Source organism: Ranitomeya variabilis, chromosome 1 (assembly GCF_051348905.1).
Source record: "Ranitomeya variabilis isolate aRanVar5 chromosome 1, aRanVar5.hap1, whole genome shotgun sequence".
Taxonomy (NCBI): Eukaryota; Metazoa; Chordata; class Amphibia; order Anura; family Dendrobatidae; genus Ranitomeya; species Ranitomeya variabilis.
The window spans coordinates 832,891,001-832,914,989 of record NC_135232.1 but is presented as its reverse complement, the minus strand read 5'-3'; the positions used below and the strand labels follow the sequence as shown (position 1 = coordinate 832,914,989).

General features: G+C 44.1%; 1 protein-coding gene across 2 annotated transcripts in view; it reads left to right on the top strand.

Moving 5' to 3' along the window:
- The first annotated feature begins 316 nt into the window (after positions 1-316).
- FAM47E (family with sequence similarity 47 member E) overlaps positions 317-23,989 on the top strand; it is a 60,520-nt gene continuing 36,847 nt past the window's right edge. For both annotated transcript variants that reach the window (XM_077275765.1, XM_077275764.1), the window contains exons 1-4: positions 317-506; positions 8,585-8,957; positions 21,876-22,048; positions 22,718-22,889. In XM_077275765.1, the coding sequence (XP_077131880.1) occupies positions 454-506; positions 8,585-8,957; positions 21,876-22,048; positions 22,718-22,889 (771 nt within the window). In that variant the 5' untranslated portion in view covers positions 317-453. The remainder of the gene's footprint in view (positions 507-8,584; positions 8,958-21,875; positions 22,049-22,717; positions 22,890-23,989) is intronic.

Genomic DNA, 23,989 nt, shown 5'->3' with positions numbered 1-23,989 from the left:
TTCTGTAAATGTGCCTGATGATTGTGCCTTTGTGACCAACAAGATGCAGGAAACATAAATTCCCTACTATTTCCTTGTTCTGGTATCAGAGTACTGGTCATTGTACCAGGAGCAATTGTGACAGTAGGTTTACGCTGGGTTATAGGTTATGCTGAATATGCTGTCATTTTCTATGTGACCACTAGAGGGTAGTATTTAACCACTTAAGTTTACAAGCGTAACCGTGAGGCAAATTAAACGCGACGAAACCTGGTGACGTCATCATACATGCCAGCAGTTGCTAAGGCAGCCAAGTTGCCATGGTAACCAGCACGCGAGTGTATACAAACTGGTTAGTGCCGTGTACAGCCTAGGTATTGCAGAAGGACTCGCAGTATCCTTCCATGTGTGCTCCTTCTGCCCTGGCGGTATACTGTTAGCAAACTATGTGCCATCTCTAGCCCTAGTATAGCCATGTCTAGAGGGACAGGACTGGAAAGTATTTCACAACCTCCTCGTTATCCATGGTGAGTATATACTGTATGTATACTGATAATACTTTAATATTCTGCAAGATAAGTAGAAAGTAGTATTATTACTATTACTGTCTTATCACAGCGTACATTGTTCTATCCATATCTATCTATCTATCTATCTATCTATCTATCTATCTATCTATCTATCTGTCTATCTGTCTCTGTCTGTCTGTCTATCTATCTATCTATCTATCTATTATCTATCTTTCCCATATCTATCTATCTATCTATTCCATATCTATCTATCTGTCTATCATTTATCTATCTCTCTATCTATATGTCTATCTATCACATATTTATCTATATTTATAAGATTTAAAACACCTTGCAACAAGGGGTCCTCTCCAATTCCGTATGTACAATTTAATAATGATAAAAAAAAAATCACCACAAGAGACAGTGCTTCACAATTCAATAGCATATATTCTTCATTATTTCTTAAAGGGAAGGTGCCATCAAAACATTTTTTTTACAGCAATTGTAAAAATGTAAAGAATTAATGTTTACATTTTCTTAAAAAATATCATTTGTTTATAATTTAGTAAAATATGAAAAATAATTAGAAAAGTTTTGGAATTTCCACTTTTAAACACTAGGGGGAGCAGCTGCTGAAATTTCAGAAAAACCTAGTGTACAACTAGCTCACATTACTGCACTGCAGTAATCATGGGCGGAGTCTGCTGACGTGTGTGATGTCTCCTCTCCTTCCCTTCTAGGTGTTTGCTAAGGGATAAGAGGATGATATTCAGGAACCCAGTGAGCAGCCATTTTGTTGGTGACTGCAGAGTAAGGCTTCTTTCACACTAGCGTCGGGCCGAGGTTCCTGACGCTAGCGTTGTCTCCGCCGCACAACGGGGGCAGCGGATGCATTTTTCCAGCGCATCCGCTGCCCCATTGTGAGGTGCGGGGAGGTGGGGGCGGAGTTCCGGCTGCGCATGCGCGGTCGGAAAAAGCGGACCGTCGGGAGCAAAAAACATTACATGTAACGTTTTTTGCTCCCAACGGTCCGCTACAGCACGGCGCAACCGTCGCACGACGGTTGCGACGTGTGTCATTGCGTCGCAAATGCGTCGCTAATGTTAGTCAATGCTCAAAAAACCGCATCCTGCAAGCACTTTTGCAGGATGCGTTTTTTAGGCAAAACAATGCATTTGCGACGTATTGCAGTTAACGCCAGTGTGAAAGTAGCCTAAGGCTGCCGTCACACTAGCAGTATTTGGTCAGTATTTTACCTCAGTATTTGTAGTCAAAACCAGGAGTGGAACAATTAGAGAAAAAGTATAATAGAAACATATGCTCCACTTCTGCATTTATCACCCACTCCTGGTTTTGTCTTACAAATACTGATGTAAAATACTGACCAAATACTACTAGTGTGATGGCAGCCTTAGGCTACTTTCACACTAGCGTTGTTGGCTGTACGTTGCAATGCGTCATTCAGGAGAAAAAACGCATCCTGCAAAGTTGTCTGCAGGATGCGTTTTTTCCCCATAGACTAACATTACCGACGCATTGCGACGTATTGCCACACGTCGCAACCGTCGCCACAAAAAAAGTTACATGTAACGCATGCGCGGCCGAAACTCCGCCCCCTCCTCCCCGGACTTTGCAATGGGGCAGCGGAAGCGTCGTAAGACTGCTTCCGCTGCCCACGTCGGGCATTTCTTTCACAGCAAGCGTCGGTACGTCGGGCTGACGCACTGCAACGGGCCCCTACTGACGCTAGTGTGAAAGCAGCCTAAGGCCATGTGCACATGTTCAGGATTTTTCGCGGTTTTTCACTATAAAAACGTGAAAAAAACGCGAAAAAACGCTAACAAATGCCTCCTATTATTTACAGGGTATTCCGCATTTTTTGTGCAAATGTTGCATTTTTTTCCGCGAAAAAATCGCATCGCGGAAAAAAAAGCAACATGTTCATTAAATTTGCGGAATTGCGGGGATTCCGCACACCTAGGAGTGCATTGATCTGCTTACTTCCCGCACGGGGCTGTGCACACCATGCGGGAAGTAAGCAGATTATGTGCGGTTGGTACCCAGGGTGGAGGAGAGGAGACTCTCCTCCACGGACTGGGCACCATATAATTGGTAAAAAAAAAAAGAATTAAAGTAAAAAATGGTGATATACTCACCTTCGATGGCCCCGGAGGCATGCTGCCGCTTCCGTTCCTTTAGATTGTCTGTGTGAAGGACCTGCGATGACGTCGCGTGTTATGATCCTTAATGGCTGAGGATCACAAATAGACCAGCAAGTGAATAAACTAAGGACGAGCTCTAGGGAGATGGTAACTGGACTGATCGCGAATCTAAACCTATCCAACACAACTAGAGGTAGCCGGTGAACGTGCCTAAAAAATTCCTAGATGTCTCGAGCCAGCCTGAGGAACTAGCTACCCCTAAAGAGAAAGAAAGACCTCGCTTGCCTCCAGAGAAATAATCCCCAAAGATATAGAAGCCCCCATCAAATATTAACGGTGAAGTAAGAAGAAGGCACATACATAGGGATGAAATCAGATTCAGCAAAAGAGGCCCACTAGTACTAGAAAGCAGAAAATAGAGCAGGGGTCTATGCGATCAATAAAAATCCTTACAAAATATCCATCCTGAGATTTCAAGAACCCACACACCAACTAACGGTGTGTGGGGAGAAACTCAGCCCACTAGAGCAACCAGCAAGCGAGGGCATTAAATTTTAGCAAGCTGGACAAGAAAACATGATAAACACTGCTGATCAAAAAATGAGCAAACAAAACTTAGCTTATCCTGGATGGACTGGGAACAAGGTAGTCAGAAGGAATCTGAGTAGCACTGATTACATCGACAGCCGGCCACAAGTGGAAGTAAAACAGAGCTATATAGGAACCTCCCAGAGGATAACGAACCAGCTGATAGCCAGAGACCAGCAGGATAACAGACAAAGCCACCAGGGGGAGCCCAAAGCAAAAGTCACACCATACCACCAGTGACCACAAGAGGGAGCCTGAAAACAGAGCTCACAACAGTCGCGGTCTTGTGATTGGTCGCGTGACCGCTCACGCGACCAATCACAAGCCTCGACGTCATCGAAGGTCCTGCACACACACCGGCATCTATAGGAACGGACGCCGCTGAGGAGATCGGCTGTCTGCAGGTGAGTATAAACTTTTTTTAATTTTTTTTATTATTTTTAAACATTCTATCTTTTACTATTGATGCTGCATAGGCAGCATCTATAGTAAAAGTTAGTCACACTTGTCAAACACTATGTTTGACAAGTGTGACCAACCTGTCAATCAGTTTTCCAAGCGATGCTACAGATCGCTTGGAAAACTTTAGCATTCTGCAAGCTAATTACGCTTGCAAAATGCTAAAAAAACCGCGAAAAAAACCGGGAAAAAAACGCAAAAAAAATGCGGATTTCTTGCAGAAAATTTCCAGTTTTCTTCAGGAAATTTCTGCAAGAAATCCTGACGTGTGCACATACCCTTATACTGACAAGTAGACAGTCACCGAGGATGGCAGGCAGCAAGGATTCTTGGAGATATGTGGTGGAGGGAGCAGAGTGACAGCAGCACAGAGTATTTCAGGAAAGCAGTGTGCTGGTCTATGGGGGCACCATGTTCAGTGCACGGAGCAGCCAGGGATTTACATAGAGCGCTGTCTCTTATACACATGGATGGACCGTCTGCTTGTCTGCTCCACAGAAATCCAGGAAACATTTCTGCGGATTGATGGCCTGTTCTGATCCAGACATTGCATGCTAAGACCCCATTCCCCTCCTCAGATCCTGTCTTCTTCATCCTGTCCTGGTGATGTGTGAGAGCGAGGCGACAGGCGCAGTCTGGGGTGACGCTGGGAAGGAAATGTAGCCATATAGTAACGATAAAAATGAGACCCCTCTCTTCAGCTGCCTCACCAGCCTTCCCCTGACTGCACATAACTGGAGGTCATGCTGCCCCCTCTATTACCCCAGACCCGCGTGCAGGTGCTCAGCCAGAACCACCATAGAATGGGTCCGCTTTCTGAAGATAATACTGCCATAGTGTTCTCACATAATACCGCCATACAGATCACACATAATACCGCCATATAGATCACACACAATACCGCCAGTGTTCTCACATAATACCGCCAGCAGACAGTATCACAGTATAGAATTAGATACACAACTCAGCATAGTATCACACAGGATAGGATTAGATACATGGCTCAGCAGACAGTATCACACAGTATAGGATATACACGGCACAGTATAGGATATACACGGCTCAGCATAGAATCACACAGTATAGGATTAGATACACGGCTCAGCAGACAGTATCACACATTATAGGATTAGATACACGGCTCAGCATAGTATCACAAAGTATAGGATTAGATGCATGGCTCAGCAGACAGTATCACACAGTATAGGATTAGATAGACAGCTCAGCATAGTATCACACAGGATAGGATTAGATACACGGCACAGCAGACAGTATCATACAGGATAGGATTAGATACACTGCTCAGCAGACAGTATCATACAGGATAGGATTAGATACATGGCTCAGCACAGTATAGTCATAGATACATGGTCTGATGTCCTGTGAGGAGCTGCAGTGAGAGTCAGGGTCGGAGCAGCACAGAGATTCTCTCCCTCCCCCCTCTGTTACCTCTCTGTAGCTCCTGATAGAGGACATCAGACCGCAGCACTTCACCCTCTCTAGCGATTCTAGAGATTAGAGCCACACACCAGGCAGCATAGGACAGGGAACGGCCGCTGCTGACAGTGTGAAAGGAGAGGCAGCTGGAGCTGTCCCTCCTATAATAGCGCAGCTCTCAGTCACAGTGGAGCTCACAGGTACACTCACTGTGGGCTGAAGAAAGATGGCGCCGACCTCCTGCCTCTGCTGTGATGTGGAGACAGCCCAGGGGGCGTGGCCAGATCACAGCAGGGAGCAGCTTATAATGCTAGGTATCGGGTCGGACGCCGACCGCAGACTCCTATGCCCAGGGCTGCCGTATTTGCAGAGTGTAAGTGTCGTGCAGCTACACTTACACTCCTGCAAAGCAAAATGGCGGCGCCCAGTGGCTGCAAAAATAATTAATAATAAAAAAGATATTAAAGTTTAAAAAAATAATTTTGTATTAAAAATAATTGTTTATATAAACAATCATTTTTAATACAAAAACAAAATTGTGGCATCTTCCCTTTAAGCACACCAATTATAATGATACAAGAGGAGCAGTAAATATACTTAAATTTTGGTTGTTATGGTTCAGAAAGTCCTTTAGAAATACCTGTAAAGGGCTTCAAGGAGATGTTGGCAGAGGCACAGGTATATCCAGATAGAGATCATACTTGCTGCGTTCAGGGGCCATTCCCATTTTTTAAGGGGTGATCTCTTGCTGTATCCACCTGTGCCTCTGCCAGTGTCTCCTTGAAGCCCTTTACAGCTATTTCTAATGCCCCTTTCACACATACACATAAAACTGGTACCGGAAAAACAGTACCGGTGTCATCAGTGTGTCCAGTGTTTTGGATCAGCGTATCATCAGTGTGTCACCAATGTTTTTTTCAGAATGGCAAAAGAAACAGAAATCACAAAGCTTCTCCTATACTTTCCAATGCTAAACACTAACACCGCGGATGGCACAGGATGCCGTCTGTGTGCTGTGCGCGTTTTTCACGCACCTGTAGACTTATATTGGTCCTTGTCATTTGTGCTGCCGGAGAAAAAACAGAAAAACAGACATGTCTCCATGTGATTCACACAGACACACGGTCCATGCGAACACTCTGACATATGAAGATCAACATACCGGTAGGTTAAAATGGGTACGTGTGTCTTCTGTGAAAAAATCGGCTGCCACCCGTACTGCAAACACGGACATGTGAAGGGGGCCTATAGAACGACTTTCTGAACCATAATGACTGAAATGTAAGTATATTTGCTGTCATTGTCGCTTCATTACTGTTGATGTATCTGTGTCCTGGCGTTTTTTCACTTTTTTTTTGTTTTTATATTGAGAATTACAGTCAGCACAAGCATGCAATAGATGCAAAGTCTTGTAAGATTCCAACCTCTTCATGTATACTTCTCTAAGGGGAAGCACTCCAAACCCCAAAATCATGTGTAAAGGACTTTATTCAGCCCATGTGGCAATGTTTTGGCTTAAATACATCAGAATTGTTCTCAAAGCTTGAAAAAAGCATGGAGAAAGATTCTGATATATTGAACCAAAATATTACCACATAATAAAGTCCATTACACATTATTTCTGGATTTGGAGTGCTGCCTGTTATTAAATTATCTATCTGTCTACAGATCATTCGTCTATCTATCAAGAAGCCAAACAGTGTATCAGCATACTGTATGTGCGAATATGTATGCAAATATTATATATTTGTGAAATGTAACCCTTTCACAGCCTTTGACGTATATTTACGTCAAAGCTCATGTCCTTGCCTTTGATGTGGGCTCACACAATAATCCCACTTCTTTCCCACACATGATGGCTGATTTATATCAGCCATCATGGATGCTGCTCCGCCCGCGGCTGTTAACCAGTTAAATCCCCCTGTTAATCAATGACGCCAATTTAACACGCACTGGCTGGAAGTTTCTTCATTCATCCTGCCCATCGGCCCCTGTCATGTGATTGCAGGGCACTGATGTGTTGTTATGATGGAGGAGAGTCTGCTGATGACCCTGTGCCTGTTATTGCGGTCCTCCTGTGAACACTGGCCCGCTGCTGAAGCTCTGCTATGTGTAACACAAGCGATCCGACGATCACAGCTTCAAGTCTCCTAAGTGGACTATAAAATATAAAATAATAAAACACAAAAGTTTAATTCACCCCCTTTTTCCCTATTAAAAATAAAACAACAATAATAATAATAATAATAATAATAATAATAAAAAGTACACATATTTGGTATTGCTGTGTTCATAAAAGTCTGATCTATCAAACTATAAAATAAATGAATCCGATCGGTAAACGGCGTAGCGAGAAAAAAATCAAGCCACCAGAATTAATTTTTTTTGGCCGTTGTAACATTGCAATAAAATGTAATAAGAGGTGATGAAATTGTACCTACCCCAAAATGATATCAATAAAAACATTAGCTCAGGGGGCAAAAAAATAAGTTGTCACACAGCCCCATGTACTGAACAATGAAAAGTCTATAGGTCTCGGAAAATGGTGACATTAGCAACATTTTTTTATTACAAATTTCTGATTTTTTTTCTTTTTCACTACTTAAATGAAAAAAACCCACAAACCTATACATGTTTGGCATCTGCGTACTCGTACTAATCAGGAGAATCATATTGCCAGGTCAGTTTTACCATAAAGTGAATATGGTAAATAAAGCCCCCCAAAAACAATTGTAAAATTGCACTTTTTTTTGCAATTTCAATGCACTTGGAGTTTTTTTCTCCGTTTTCCAGTGCATCTCACATGATAAAATGAAAGGTGCCATTCAAAAGTACAACTTGTCCTGCAAAAATCAAGCCCTCCTACAGCTATTAGGACAGAAAAAAAGTAAGAGCTTTTGAAATAAGGGGAGAAAAAAAAACGAAAGCGTAAAAACAGAACATCGCAAGGTCATTAAAACCCCTTCATGACCGGAGCTTTTGTCAGTTTTGCATTTTCGTTTTTCGCTCCCCTCCTTCCCAGAGCCATAACTTATTTTATTTAATTTTCCGTCAATATAGCCATGTGAGGGCTTATTTTTTGCAGGACGAGTTGTACTTTTGAACGAGACCATTGGTTTTTACCATGTCTTGTACAAGAAAATTGGAAAAAAATTCCAAGTAAGGTGAAATTGCAAAAAAAGTGCAATCCCACATCATTTGTTTGGTTGGCTGTTTTGCTAGGTTCACCAAATGCTAAAACTAAATGCTAAAACTGCCATTATAATTGTCCAGGTCATTACGAGTTCATAGACACTAAACATGTCTAGGTTCTTTTTTATCTAAGTGGTGGAAAAAAATTCCAAAGTTTGCTTAAAAAAAAAAAAACCCTGGGTGAGGGCCTATTTTTTGTATTGTCTACCTGTGTGTGATTCTGTGGTATATGTATGCACTCCATTTCTATTGCAGGTATAAAGAGAGGCTGAAACAAAAATTTCTAAAAGAAGCCAGCCATAAATTGAACTATTCTGGTGCTCTCAATACCCACCAATGGAAATTCTTACCAAAAGGACTTGACGATTTTCGAGATGGCTTTCCCTCAACTATCGGTACTCTTCATGTTCCCACGACAAAGAGGCATGCTCTTTTCCTGCAGAATATTGATACTGACTCAGAAGCTTCTCAGAAACAAGAAAAGAAGTTTACAAAAGAGCAAGCTTACTTCTCTAAGCTTCTTCCACAGCAGCAAGCGCGCAGGGAATACATTGCTGGGATAGAATATGGCCTGGCGCAACACCCACTAGCTCTTTACCCTCACCTGGAAGAAGGAGTACCACCCGACGTAAGAACTATAGTCTACAGTGCAACTCGTTCAAATATCAGGGTCCAGTAAAGTCCATGACTGTAGGAAAAAAGGATCACGCCTTCCAATGTTAATGTTATTGTTACACATAATGAATCTCACTTTTTAGTAATGGGAGGAGTTTTTTAAAATGCTATTTTAAAGTTAGACAGGTAGAAACTAGATAATTTAATAAAACTAACTAGAATAGGTACACAAAGATAGAGAATTACATGAGGAAGTTCGACCTGGAAAGATGCTACAAATCCTATTGAAAAACAGGGAAACAGTTTAAAGTAGGGTCCCGATTCATTAAGGCTACTTTCACACTAGCGTCGTGCACTGCACGTCACTATGCGTCGTTTTGGAGACAAAAACGCGTCCTGCAAAAGTGCTTGCAGGATGTGTTTTTTCTCCATAGACTTTTATTAGCGACGCATTGCCATATTGCGTCGGACCATCGCCACCAAAAATGTTTTTTTGGTGCGTCATCTGCAGCATTTCCGACCGCGCATGCGCAGCTGGAACTCCGCCCCCTCCTCCTCGCACCTCACAATGGGGCAGTGGATGCATTGAAAAACAGCATCCGCTGCCCCCGTTGTGCGGCGCTTCCACATTATGCGTCGGTGCGCCGCAACGTTGCATTGCGACGTGCAGTGCACGACGCTAATGTAAAAGTAGTAGCCAAAGACTAGTGATGAGCGAGTGTGCTCGTTACTTGAGTTTTCCGAGCATACTCGGGTGTTCTCTGAGTATCTTGGGCATGCTCGTAGGTTGTTTTTGTCTCCGCAGCTGCATGATTTGCAGCTTAGACAACCTGAACACATGCAGGGATTGCCTGTTTGTTAGGGAATCCCCACATGTATTCAGGCTGTCTAGCAGCTGCAAATCATGCAGCTACGGGGACGCCCAAGATACTCAGGGAACACCCGAGCATGCTCGGAAAACTCGAGTAACGAGCACAATCGCTCATCACTAAGTAAGACTGATGTTTTGGAGTGGTATGCTACAAATTTATTAAGAGGTGCACGCCACGTAATGAATACAGCACATCTTCTAAGTGGCATGCGCCTCCTTGTGTCATGCCTGAAATGCTATTCCAGTAGTTGGAGTAACATTACTAGCGTAACTAACGCTAACATTGATGAATTTGACGGGCGGTTACTCCCCAACATCAAACAATTTTTGCAGATGAACAAAACTGGTGTGCAAAGGCCAAAAGTCACATTTTTTTCTAAGCAACTGCATGTTAAGCACACATTTTGGGACCTTTCAAAGAGTGTTATGCCAGTCTATGTGCTCGCAAATAGACAATCTTTATCAAAAGAATAAAAAAAAAAAGAAAAGAAATTGAACAGTTTGAAATTAATTTCCATAGGGGAGACAAAATATGTATGTAAATGAGGAGATAGCTCCATAATACTAATAAATGAAGAACTAATAGATGAAAGCGCAATCAGGAGGTGTAACTCAGTAAATATGAAAGTTATATATGTACAGCATAAGTATCTATTACAGCCGATAAACATATTAGCTCCAAGATGAACAAGTAAGTAAATAGCAAAGAAAAGTAAATGCTATTTGGAGTTCCACCACAAGGTAAGAATGGGGGTGGGCATATAATTGATGCAACCGGGGGCACAGGACGTAAGGGGGCCTACATCTACCTCCAAAGCAGTTGGAATTGTGCATTATGCTGAGCTATTGGACTGCAAAGGCCGCATATCCTGTTCTTGCACAGGGAATCTCTTCCGTCTGTGTCTGCCACTGGTTAAAGGGAACCTATCACCCCGTTTTTTTCGGTATGAGATAAAAATACTGTTAAATATGGCCTGAGCTGTGCATTACAATAGTGTAGTTTGTGGACCCCGATTCCCCACCTATGCTGCCGAAATACGTTACCAAAGTAGTCATTTTCGCCTGTCAATCAGGCTGGTCAGGTCGGATGGGCGTGGCTTCTTCCCCCAGATATTGCGTAGTTTTCCGTTGGTGGCGTAGTGGTGTGCGCATGTCCAACGTCCCCAATCCTGCACGGGGGGGGTGAAAATAGCAGCGATGTCCGTTATTCCATTGGTGGTCGGTGGGCGCGGCCATCTTCCTTTGGCCGCGCGTGCGCAGAAGCGGCGCTCTGCTGGCCGCGGCTTCAGGAAAATGGCCGCCGCGATCTCCATCTGCGCACGCGCGGCATCCCGCGGCCATTTTCCTGAAGCCGCGGTCAGCAGAGCGCCGCTTCTGCGCACGCGCGGCCAAAGGAAGATGGCCGCGCCCACCGACCACCAATGGAATAACGGACATCGCTGCTATTTTCACCCCCCCGTGCAGGATTGGGGACCTTGGACATGCGCACACCACTACGCCACCAACGGAAAACTACGCAATATCTGGGGGAAGAAGCCACGCCCATCCGACCTGACCAGCCTGATTGACAGGCGAAAATGACTACTTTGGTAACGTATTTCTGCAGCATATGTGGGGAATCGGGGTCCACAAACTACACTATTGTAATGCACAGCTCAGGCCCTATTTAACAGTATTTTTATCTCATACCGAAAAAAACGGGGTGATAGGTTCCCTTTAAGAAGGTATACATCTTTGAGCTAATGTACTTTTGCCATATATCTACAGTGGTGTGAAAAAGTGTTTCCCCCTTCCTGATTTCCTATTCCTTTTTTTCATGTTTGTTGCACCAAATAAATTTTAATATTAGACAAAGATGACACACATAAACACAAAATGCAGTTTTTAAATAAAGGTCTTTATAATTAAGGGAAAAATACATTTTAACCTACAGGGCCCACCACACTACCACCACCATATTTGATTGTTGGTATGATGTTCCTTTTCTGAAATGCTCTTTTACTTCTGCGCCAGATGTAATGGGACATTCCAAACAGTTGAATTTTTATCTCATCAATCCAGTATTCTCCCAAAAGTCTGGGGGGACATCAAGATGTTTTCTGGCAAAACTGAGAAGAGCCTTTATGTTCTTATTGCTAAGCGGTGGTTTTCGTCTTGGAACTCTGCCATGCAAGCCATTTTGCCCAGTCTCTTCCTTATGGTGAAATCATGAACACTGACCTTAACTGAGACAAGTGAGTCCTGCAGTTCTTTGGATGTTGTTGTGGGGTCATTTGTGACCTCTTGGATGAGTTGTTGCTGCGTTTTTGTAGTAATTTTGGTTTGTCGGACACTCTTGGGAAGGTTCACCACTGTTCCATGTTTTCGCCATTTGTGACTAATGGCTCTCACTGTGGTTCGCTGGACTCCCAAAGCTTTAGAAATGGTTTTATAACCTTTTCAAGAGTGATAGATCTCAATTAGTTTGCTTCTCATTTGTTCCAGAATTTCTTTGGATGATGTCTTGCTTTTGAAGATCTTTTGGTCTACTTCACTTTGTCAGGCAGGTCCTATTTAAAGGGAACCTGTCACTCCCACAGGCGTTTTTAACTAAAAGAGCCATCTTGTGCAGCACTAATGCTGCATTCTGTCAAGTGGCTCTTTTAGTTCTGGTCCCTGCCAACGCTGCAATAATCGCTTTTATAATGTGCCCCACATACCTCGATTTAAACCTGGGGGCAGGTCTTTCCCCCTAACTCACTCACCACAGCCGTTACTCAAAGCCTCTGCGCGCCAGGCGCCGCCTACTCTTCCTTCATTAGCGTCCCTGGTGGCTGTAAGTTCGAAGGGCGGTGCAACTGCGCATACCCGAAAAAAACCTTACGGCGCGGGTGCCGGGGATGCTAATGAAGGAAGAGGAGGCTGCGCCCAGCGCGCAGAGGCCCTGAATAATGGCTGTGGTGCGTCTGTGTTAGGGGGGAAAGACCTGCCCCCAGGCCTAATTTGAGGTATGAGGGGCACATTATAAAAGCAATTATTGCAGCGTTGGCAGGGACCAGAACTAAAAGAGCCACCTTGACAGAATGCAGCATTAGTGCTGCACAAGGTGGCAATCCCTTCAGATGGATTACATCGTGGGAAGTGATCTGACATCAGAAGGTATGTATCTTGTGCGTTTATTATTTTGCCAAGCGAGGGCCTGGAAATGGATTGAGAGAACAATAAATTATTACAACAACCGCTGTGTTTATTTCATTAAAATACTTTTAAATCATGTGTGTGTGTGTTTATTAACCCTTTCAAACAATTGGATTAATAATGGATAGGTGTCATAATTGACGCCTTTCCATTATTAATCTGGCTTAATGTCACCTTACAATAGCAAGGTGACATTAACCCTTCATTACCCCATATCCCACCGCTACAGGGAGTGGGAAGAGAGTGGCCAAGTGCCAGAATAGGCGCATCTTCCAGATGTGCCTTTTCTGGGGTGGCTGGGGGCAGATGTTTGTAGCCAGGGGGGGGGCAATAACCATGGACCCTCTCCTGGCTATTAATATCTGCCCTCAGTCACTGGCTTTACCATTCTGGCGGAGAAAATTGTGCGGGAGCCCACGCCAATTTTTTCCGCCATTTAACCCTTTATTTTAGCAGCTACAGCGCTGAAATTTTGCACATACACACTACTAACATTAGTAGTGTGGAATATGCAAAAAAAAAGGGGATATGAGATGGTTTACTGTATGTAAACCATGTCTCATATCCTGTCGGGTTTGTGCAGGAGAAATGAAAAGCCGGCAATTGAATTACCGACTTTTCACTAACACCGGTGCGTATTTCTCGCAAGTCACACTGCTGGTCCGTGTGGAATCCGTATTTTTCTCGCCCCCATAGACTTTCATTGGCGTATTATTTGCGCAATACGCTGACAAACGCAGCATGCTGCGATTTTGTACGGCCGTAGAAAGCCGTATAATACTGAACCGTAATATACGGCAGATAGGAGCAGCCCCATTGAGAATAATTGTGCCGTATGTTATGCGAGTTTTACGGACGTAGTGTCTGCGCTCTTACGTCCGTAAAACTCGCATGTGTGACCCCGGCCTGACAAACATGGAAAAGAATAGGAAATCAGGAAGGGACAAACAATTTTTCACACCACTGTATCTGGAGGTGGGTACCAATCCACCAGGAGGCAGTTTCTATAACTTCTTATTGTGTTTGACGTCCGATTTTGCTTGTTTATTCCTCTAATAATATTTACTGAGCTAACTTTCCATCTATTATTTATATATTGTAGTGCAGTGGTGTTCACACCGTGCAGTAATGAGGCAGTGACCCAATAAAGTTCAAAAGCAAAATGTCTTTAACCCCTTCACCCCCGGAGCTTTTTCCCTTTTTTCGTTTTCGGTTTTTGCTCCCCTCCTTCCCAGAGCCATAACTTTTTTATTTTTCCGTCAATATGGCCATGTCAGGGCTTATTTTTTGCATGACAAGATGTACTTTTGAACAATACCATTGGTTTTACCATGCCATGTAACAGAAAACGGGAAAAAAATTCCAAGTGTGATGAAATTGCAAAAAAAGTGCAATCTCACACTTGTTTTTTGTTTGGCTTTTTTACAAGGTTCACCAAATGCTAAAACTAACCTGCAATTATGATTCTACAGGTCATTACGAGTTCATAGACACCTAACATGTCTAGGTTATTTTTTATCTAAGTGGTGAAAAAAAATTCCAAAGTTTGCTAAAAAAAATATATAAAAAAAAAAAATTGTGCGATTTTCCGATACCCGTAGCGTCTCCAATTTTCATGATCTGGGGTCGGGTGAGGGCTTATTTTTTGTGTGCCAAGCTGGCATTTTTATTGATACCATTTTGGTGCAGATAAGTTTTTTTGCTCGCCCGTTATTACATTTTAATGCAATGTCGCGGCGACCAAAAAAACGTAATTTTGGCGTTTTGATTTTTTTTCTCGCTACGCCATTTAGCGATCAGGTTAATCCTTTCTTTTTATTGATAGATCGGGCAATTCTGAACGCGGCAATACCAAATATGTGTAGTTTGATTTTTTTTTTTAATTGTTTTATTTTGATTGGGGCGAAAGGGGGGTGATTTGAACTTTTATATTTTTTTTATTTTTTTTATATTTTTAAACACTTTTTTTTTTTAATTTTGGCATGCTTCAATAGCCTCCATAGGAGGCTAGAAGCATGCACTACACGATCGCCTCTGCTACATAGAGGTGAAGTACAGATCACCTCTATGTAGCAGAAATGGTGGTGTACTTTGAACGCCGACCACAGGGTGGCGCTCAAAGCAATCGGCCATCAACAACCATAGAGGTCTCAAGGAGACCTCTGGTTGTTATGGCAATGCACCGCTGACCCCCGATCATGTGACGGGGGTCAGCGGTGCGAGAACTTCCGGCCGCACGGCCGGGAGCGCTAGTTAAATGCCGCTGTCAGCTTTTGACGGCGGCATTTAACTAGTTAATCATTGCGCGCACATGTCAGCTGTACAAAACAACTGACATGTCGCGGCTTTGAGGTGGGTTCACCGCCGGAGCCCACCTCAAAGCGGGGGATCTGCCAACTGACGTACTATTCCATCAGCTGGCAGAAAGGGGTTAATGTCCAAAAACTCACAAATGAAAAGCAAACGGTATCCTCTGGATTGCAGCCAGAGCATCAAGGCAGTCCGTATCCGAGACTGGTTGCCGTGCCACCTTGTCATGCTGAGGGGCACCAGGCATTTTGCTTCCTTTGGCTATGTGTTCACTTCACACAAGCTGGATGTTGCAGAGCGACCTGCTCTGCAGCTTTCAAACCAACACTGACACACTAGTTGCAGGGTTTTTAAATAGAATCCGTGGCAATGAGCCACTTGTACGACCTGGCTGGAGGAAGCTGTTCCACCACTTCGTCCCGGATTTTATGAACCAGGTATAACAACTCCTGGTTGACAGCCATGCGGGGGAAGACCACATCTGCACCCAGTTGCTGAGCCACCTCATTTATTTCTACCACTCTTTCTTGTGCCTGAGCCAGAGTGGGATCCTGGAGCTGAGCTGTCCCAAACGTACTAGTGAATACTTTCAGCTCGGGGATCGACGGGGTCTCCTCAAGCTCTCCTGCCAATACCTCTAGGGGAAACCTATTGGGGTTACACTCTGTCCCTAGCTTGGCGACCCCTACTGCAGGTATCCCTGACTTGGGATCTTCAGGTTCCGGGCCCGGTATAATATTTACCCTGGGAGGGTTAACCCTGTGCTCACCCAGGGACCAGAACAGTCTCTTCCCAACACAGTCCCATATGGATGTGTCTTCACCACTCCTACCACATGTTTTATCTCTCCACATGAGGTGGAAAAAGTAACCTCCGCAGTCGGATACTCTCGGAGTTCACCAGGTAAACAAGCAACACCCACTTTTTTCCAGTGGGTTCTAAGCTTGAGATTAACGACCCATGTACCAGTGTCTCTAGCCTTCCTGAGTCCAAGAGGACCTCGGCCTGGTGTCCATTTACACGCACCTAGCACAAAAGGCCTGGGCGTACATTGACACACGCCAAGTAAACACGAAATCCATGGGTTCAGCTGTCAGGGGCAGTTGGCAGCCACAAGTCCTGGCCCTTGGCACCGCCAACACCTAATAGCTGCGACAAGACTGGACCCCTGGATCAGTAAGGGCTTTGTCCTGATTGGCCAAAGCAGAGTGTCATGGACCTTTCCCTGGTTCCTGGGCTGGCGGGGCCCGACGTGATAACCGGAGTGGATCAGAGTCCGATATAAAGTCAGTGGCCATGTTCCACTTAATCAGGCTGACCACCTGGTCTAGGGTGCCAGGATCCCCTTGACCCACCCAACGCTGTATAGCGGGTGGCAGAGTTTTTACTAGCCGATTGACCACCACCCTCTCTACCATCTTTAAAGGGGTTAAGGTCTCTGAAGCCATTTTTTTAACAGCTGTAGCAAGTCATATGCCTGAGACTTGGCGGGGCGAGACTCCGCAAAGGACTACTGGAACACCAGTTGGGCCTGCACATATGTATTAACCCCCAGTCAGACAAGGATCTCACCTCTGAGTTTCTCATAGTCAAGAGCATTATTGAGTCTGAGGTCCAAGTAGGCCTTCTGGTCATCTCCCATTAGAAAGGGGGCCACCACTTCAGCCCTCTAGGACATTGGCAAGCTCTCCTGTTCTGCTGTGCGCTCAAACACGGCGAGGAAAGCCTCCAAATTGTCCTAAGGACTCATTTTCCTCAAGGCTGACCGAACTTTATAGTCCTCCAATCGAATCGTGGTCACTGGTGGCGACGTCTCTCGCAGGGCCGCAATCTGTTGTAGAATCAGCTCATTCGTTTTCTGCTGCTGCTGATGATTGTGCTGCTGCTGTGGCAATTGGTGCTTCTGCTGCTGTTGCTGCTGCCACTGACGTGGCAGCTGCTGCTGCTGAATGAGGGCCAACTGCTTAAGTATTCCTCCATCTTGTTAGCAGACTGTAGCTGTAGCATTGCAGGCTTAATCACTGACATTAAGCACGATTTGGGGTATGCCTCAGTTTACACCGCCCACATTCTCCACCATATTGTAGTTCGTCGGTGTTTACACTGTGCGGTAATGAGGAAGTGACTCAGTAAAGTTCAAAAGCAAAATGTCTTTAATGTCCAAAAACTCACAAATGAAAAGCAAACGTTATCCTCCGGATCCCAGCTGGGGCGTCAAGACAGTCCGTATCTGAGACCGGTTGCTTTGTTTTTCTTCCCTTGGCTCTGTGTTCACTTCACACAAGCTGGATGTTGCAGCATTTTTAAATGGAATCTGTGGCCATGAGGAACTTCTAAGACCCAGCTGGAGGAAGCCTTTAAGGTTTTTCTTAAATCTGCCTTGGCCAAATAGCTTGTCCAAGACCAAACTTACTTTTATTCTGCACTGCAACCACAGCTATGTCTGTGACTGCAGTGCACTCCAGCAGTTCAATATGTATTTCGATCTCCACTCTGTTCTTGTCTGTCTTCTGTGTTCACTTTCCTTGATTTATCTTCTACTTAATGGGAACCTGTCACCCCCCAGGCGTTTGTAACTAAAAGAGCCACCTTGTGCTGCACTAATGCTGCATTCTGACAAGGTGGCTATTTTAGTTCTTGTTCCTGGCACTGCTGCAAGAATCGCTTTCGAAATTTGTCCCTCATACCGTGAAATCACCAGGGGGGCAGGTCTTTTACCCCCTTATCCAGATGCCTCACAGCCATCACTCATGGCCTCTGCGTGCCGGGCACCGCCTCCTCTTCATTAGCGTCCCCGGCGCCTGCGCTATTTTTGTTTTTTTCGTGCATGTGCAGTTGCGCTGCCCTTCGAACTTACAGCGCAGGCGCTGGGGACGCTAATGAAGGAATAAGAGGTGGCACCTGGCACGCAGAGGCCTTGAGTGACGGCTGTGAGGCGTCTGGATTAGGGGGGAAAGACCTGCCCCCCTGGCGATTTCACGATATGAGGGACAAATTTCAAAAGCGATTATTGCAGCAGTGTCATGGACCTGAACTAAAAGACCCACCTTGTCAGAATGCAGCATTAGTGCTGCACAAGATGGCTCTTTTAGTTACAAATGCCTGGGGGGGGGATGTGACAGATTCCCTTTAAGCAGGCTAGCTCCTCCACCCTGTGTCAGTCGTACACTTACTGTTGTCTGTGTAACATTGATCCATCTGTGCTCTGTGCCTGACCCAGCTTGACTTCATTCTCTTCCCGGACTCAGACCCTTTGGTTGTGACCTAACTTCTCTTGTACCTGCTTCCTGTAAACTGTTTTGTCTCTCTGGCTTTCCTGACCTCGGCTCGTGAATTGGATTTTGTCTGACTTCTCCTTGTTGTACTGCGCCATATCCTGGACCTGACCTCAGATTGTTTGACCTCCCTTTACTTATTCAGTAAGTAGTACATATTTTTATTATCTGTCATTGTAGTCTTTTTCTCCACTTCTGGGACTAATATTTACTATAGTGACTCACGTCACATTAGGATTGATCGTTTTTCATTTTTCATATTCCCACCTATGGTTCCGTTACGTAGTTTGTGTGATCAGGTGGCGAATCTGTCTCAGTCCAAGATTTGGCCTTGGAACAACACAAACTGGCATCCTCACAGGATCAGTTACAGGGCCAAGATTTCAGGTACTCTTACTGCCCCTCAGAATCTCTCTCCTCCGACCGCTATTATGACTTCTGAACCATCTGACGTATCTTTGAGCCCCCCTGAACCTGGTATAGCACTCCCTGAGAAATTTTTGGGAGAAAAACATCAGTTCAGAATTTTTAAAGAGAGTTGTAAATTATTGTTTTCCTTGCGCCCCCTGTCATCAGGGAATGAGTCACAGCGGGTGGGTTCCTGGACCTGACCTCAGATTGTTTGACCTCCCTTTACTTATTCAGTAAGTAGTACATATTTTTATTATCTGTTATTGTAGTCTTTTTCTCCACTTCTGGGACTAATATTTACTCGCTTCACAATATGCTTCTATGCGCACCTAATTCCCCTCACTGCCTCACAATATTTATTGCTATTATGTAGCTGTCTCCTCTGGTGAATATGTTGCCCCTTTTCTTCCCTGTGGAATTAAAATGTAACCTGTTCAGTTTCTTTCTTTTTTTCATCAGATAATTTTTCTTAGGCCGGTTTCACACGTCAGTGGCTCCGGTACGTGAGGTGACAGTTTCCTCACGTACCGGAGACACTGACACACGTAGACCCATAAAAATCAATGCATCTGTTCAGATGTCATTGATTTTTTGCGGACCGTGTCTCCATGTGCCAAACACGGAGACATGTCAGTGTTTGTGGGAGCGCACGTTTTACACGGACCCAATAGAGTCAATGGGTCCGCGTAAAACACGGACCTCACACGGACATTCTCCGTCTGGGGTCCGTGTGCGTGCAGGAGACAGCGCTACAGTAAGCGCTGTCCCCCCCACATGGTGCTGAAGCCGGTATTCATATCTTCCCTGCAGCAGCGTTTGCTGTAGAGAAAATATGAAGAATAGTGTTAAAAATAAAGATTTAGGTGTCCGCCGCCCCCCCCCCCTGTGCGCCCCCCCGCTGTTCAGAAAATACTTACCCGCTCCCTCGCTCCTTCCTGGTCTGGCCGCGCCTCCTACTGTATGCGGTCACGTGGGGCCGATCATTTACAATCATGAATAGTCGGCTCCGCCCCTATGGGAGGTGGAGCCACATATTCATGACTGTAAATGATCGGCCCCACGTGACCGCATGCAGGAGAAGCCGCGGCCAGACCAGGAAGCAGCGAGGGAGGCGGGTAAGTATTTTCTGACCAGCGGGGGGGGGGGGCGCACAGGGGGTGGGGGGGCGGCAGACACATGGATCTTTATTTTAAACACTATTCTTCATATTTTCTCTGCAGCAAACGCTGCTGCAGGGAAGATATGAATCGCAGCTTCAGCACCATGCAGAGTGGGTACCACACGCTCCGTGTGGTACCCACTCGCCATACGGGCGGCACACGTGTGCCGCACGAATGGCCTCCGTGAGTTCCCAGGCACACGGACACGGATAACTCCGGTACCGATTTATTCCGGTACCGGAATTATCTGGACGTGTGGGACAGCCCTTAACAAAATTACACAATAACATTTTTTTTACAAAGAGAGATCAATAGAACACAGAGATTTTCAATGTTACATGGTATAATCATACAGGGTGGGCCATATATATGAACACACCAAAATAAAATGGGAATGGTTGGTGATATCAACTTCCTGTTTGTGGCACATTAGTATATGAGAGGGGGAAACTTTTCAAGATGGGTCGTGACCATGGAGGCCATTTTGAAGTCGGCCATTCCAACTTTTTTTTTTCCAATGGGAAAAGGGTCATGTGACACATCAAACTTATTGAGAATTTCACAAGAAAAACAATGATGTGCTTGGTTTTAACTTAACTTTATTTTTTCATGAGTTATTTACAAGTTTATGACCACTTATAAAATGTGCTCAAAGTGCTGCACATTGTGTTGGATTGTCAATGCAACCCTCTTCTCCAAGTTTTTCACACACTGATAGCAACAAAGCAGAAGAAATGCTAGCACAGGCTTCCAGTATCTGTTGCTTCAGATGCTGCACATCTCGTATCTTCACAGAATATTCAATTGCCTTCAGATGACCCCAAAGATAAAAGTCTTAGGGGGTCAGATCGGGCCATTCAACTGGCCCACGACGATCAATCCACTTTCCAGGAAACTGTTCATGTAGGAATGCTCTGACCTGACACCCATAATGTGGTGGCGCACCATCTTGGGTGTCAGGTACAAGCATTCCTATCCATCAAATGACCGTTTTTTTTTAACTGAGCATGCTCTGATTTTTTGGGGGATCCAATTAGCTGGATCAGCTAGTCGGATCTCGCGAAAAAACGGATCTGTCGCATCAGTTTTTCACAATCTGCGACGGATCCGTTTTTTTTCAACATTCGATGGATTGTGACTGATTTAAAAAAACTGATGTGTGAAAGCAGCCTAATAATGCCTGGCTACTTTTTTTGTAGGTATAATTTTGATTGTCTCCTTGCTTTTCTATAGAATCCGAAGGATGAAGCTAGACCAGACATTTGCTAGAAATGTATCATAGTGGCACACTGTACAATGAATTAAGCACATCTTGCTAGACATGATGAGCTCATTTATCTTCTTTATCTCACTTACAGAAGTCTGCGACATTTTGCAAATCCCGTTGCCATGTCCTAATTTATCGCACATCATATATGTCATTTTTTGGTGCAATTTGAGGAATAACTTGTAATTGTCCCCCAATATAGATACTATAGTTATGTATTACACATTCAGTATTTTACAATGCACCCTCCTTATTGTGTTCCTCAGCTTTGCTCGTCAGATGGATGCAATGTATGGTAATTTTGTGTGACATGATCACTTTTGAGCTAGCTTTTGAACTTCTATTGGCAAATCTGGCAAAAGAGATCACATAGATACCTTGAGCATTTTAGCAAAAAATGCATTTATTTTCTTGTTTGAGATGTGAATTTAACTGTACACCTATTATATAATTTGTGAAGCTATTTGAAGATATTGTGGGCATCTTGGACCCTGAGATGAGACTAAAGAGTGCTTCAGGATTCTATGAAGGTATACCAGAAGAACAGGAGGTAGAGAATTTCCTTGCGCCACCAGAGGTCCTGGAAGTACAAAGTGTGAAATCGCGTGATGCAAGCACAAGGCAATCCTCCATGTAAGATTTCATAGTTTTAAACACCATGTATATTGTAGACAGCAATATATAGGCGGGTTTATGCTGTGTAAAATTGCACGAAACTGAAGTGTAAATGTAGAGGAGGAGATTATGGTCATGTTTAAAGGCAGCTAATAAGATGTCTACTGAATACATATTCTTTAAATACACAAACTTTTACAGATTTGCAACTAAAACGTACTCTTTGCATGTCTATGATGATATATAAGATTTTATTCTTAATAGTGATGAGTAGTGATGAGCGAACATGCTCGGATAAGGTGTTATCCAAGTGTGCTCGGGTGTTATCTGAGTGTCTTCGGCGTGCTCGAATAATTTGTTTGAGTTCCTGCATCTGCATGTATTGCAGCTGTTTGACAGTTGTACCACATGCATGGGTTACCTAACAAACAGGCAATCCCTGCATGTGTTGTGGCTGTCAAACAGCTCCAAGACATGCAGTCGCAGAGACTCGAACGTATTTCGCTGAAGACACTCAATAAGCACACGAGCATGCTCGAATAACACCTTATCCGAGCACGTTTGCTCATCACTATTAATTATGTTATCTTGCACAAAGTTATTATTATTTTCCCTTTGGGCTAAGCATTCATTTATGTTTCTTATCGGTTCTGTCATTTCATGTTTCTCTTAATCTTATTGTCGCAGGAGTGACCCATCTAGGCCCAAAAATCCATATAAATGGCTGTATATATCGCTTTCTAACCAAGAGCCTATTCCTGAAGAGAGAAAATCTAAGACAATACGGCCGTTTACTCCTGTGCTAAATGAAAATGTCAAGCAAATGACCAAGGAGTTTTGTGAGTGGGTGACTTCTTTGGTAAGTACATGAGTAAATAATGAAATCATACACGAGAGCTAAAAGGCCCTGCTCTAACATATTCTTTTTCTCCTTTATGTTTTCATAACAAAGGGTCAAATATTATAACACTTGTGATTAGTAATTGTGACATTAAGGGTTTTTTCTCAATTTATGTCTTCAGGAGCGCACCACTCCATTCTCTCCCGTCTTCTTTCTTGCCAAAAGCTTTGAACCCCTGATGTTGCACAGTTCGGTCTAGTAGCATGTTTGTGCCACTGGCCAAAAACTGGCAGCATGGGAAAAGCCTTTGGGCAGAGCAGCACTTCAAGCTGTACAGCAAAGAACTTGCAAGCACTGCAGGCTTTGTGGTCGCAACTTAGGACGCATTGTATGCCCCAAGTCTGCAACACAAATTGTATGCTAAAGTTTCTCCTGTTACCCTTGTGAAAATTAAAAAATTGGGGCTGAAAAACATTTTTTGTGGGGAAAATGTAATTTTTTTTATTTTCACAGCTCAACGTTGTAAACATCTGTGAAGCACCTGGGGGTTCAAAGTGCTCACCACACATCTAAATACATTCCTACATTCCTTGAGGGGTCTATTTTCCAAAATGGGGTCATTTGTATGGGATTTCCACTGTTTAGGCACATCAGGGGCTCTCCAAAGGGGACATGGCATCCGCTAATGATTCCAGCAAATTTTACATTCAAAAAGTCAAATGACGCTTTTTCCCTTCTGAGCCCTGCCCTGCGCAATCAGTAGTTTTCTCTTTCATATAGGGTATCGGCGTACTGATGAGAAATTGCACAACAAAGAAAGTGCTAACCATACATCGAGGTAAGTTCCCTCTGTGGTCTAGTTTCCAAAATAGTGTCACTTGTTTGGGACTTTCACCATTTAGGCATATCAGGGGCTCTCCAAACATAACATGGTGTTTGGTTTTTGTTTCAGCAAATTTTGCATTCAAAAAGTTAAATGGCGCTCCTTCCCTTCCCAGCTCTGCCATGCGCACAAACAGTGGTTTTCACCCACATATGAGGTATCTGCATATTCAGGAGAAGTTGCACAATACATTTTGGGGTCAAATTTTTCCTGTTACCCTTGCGAAAATAAAAAA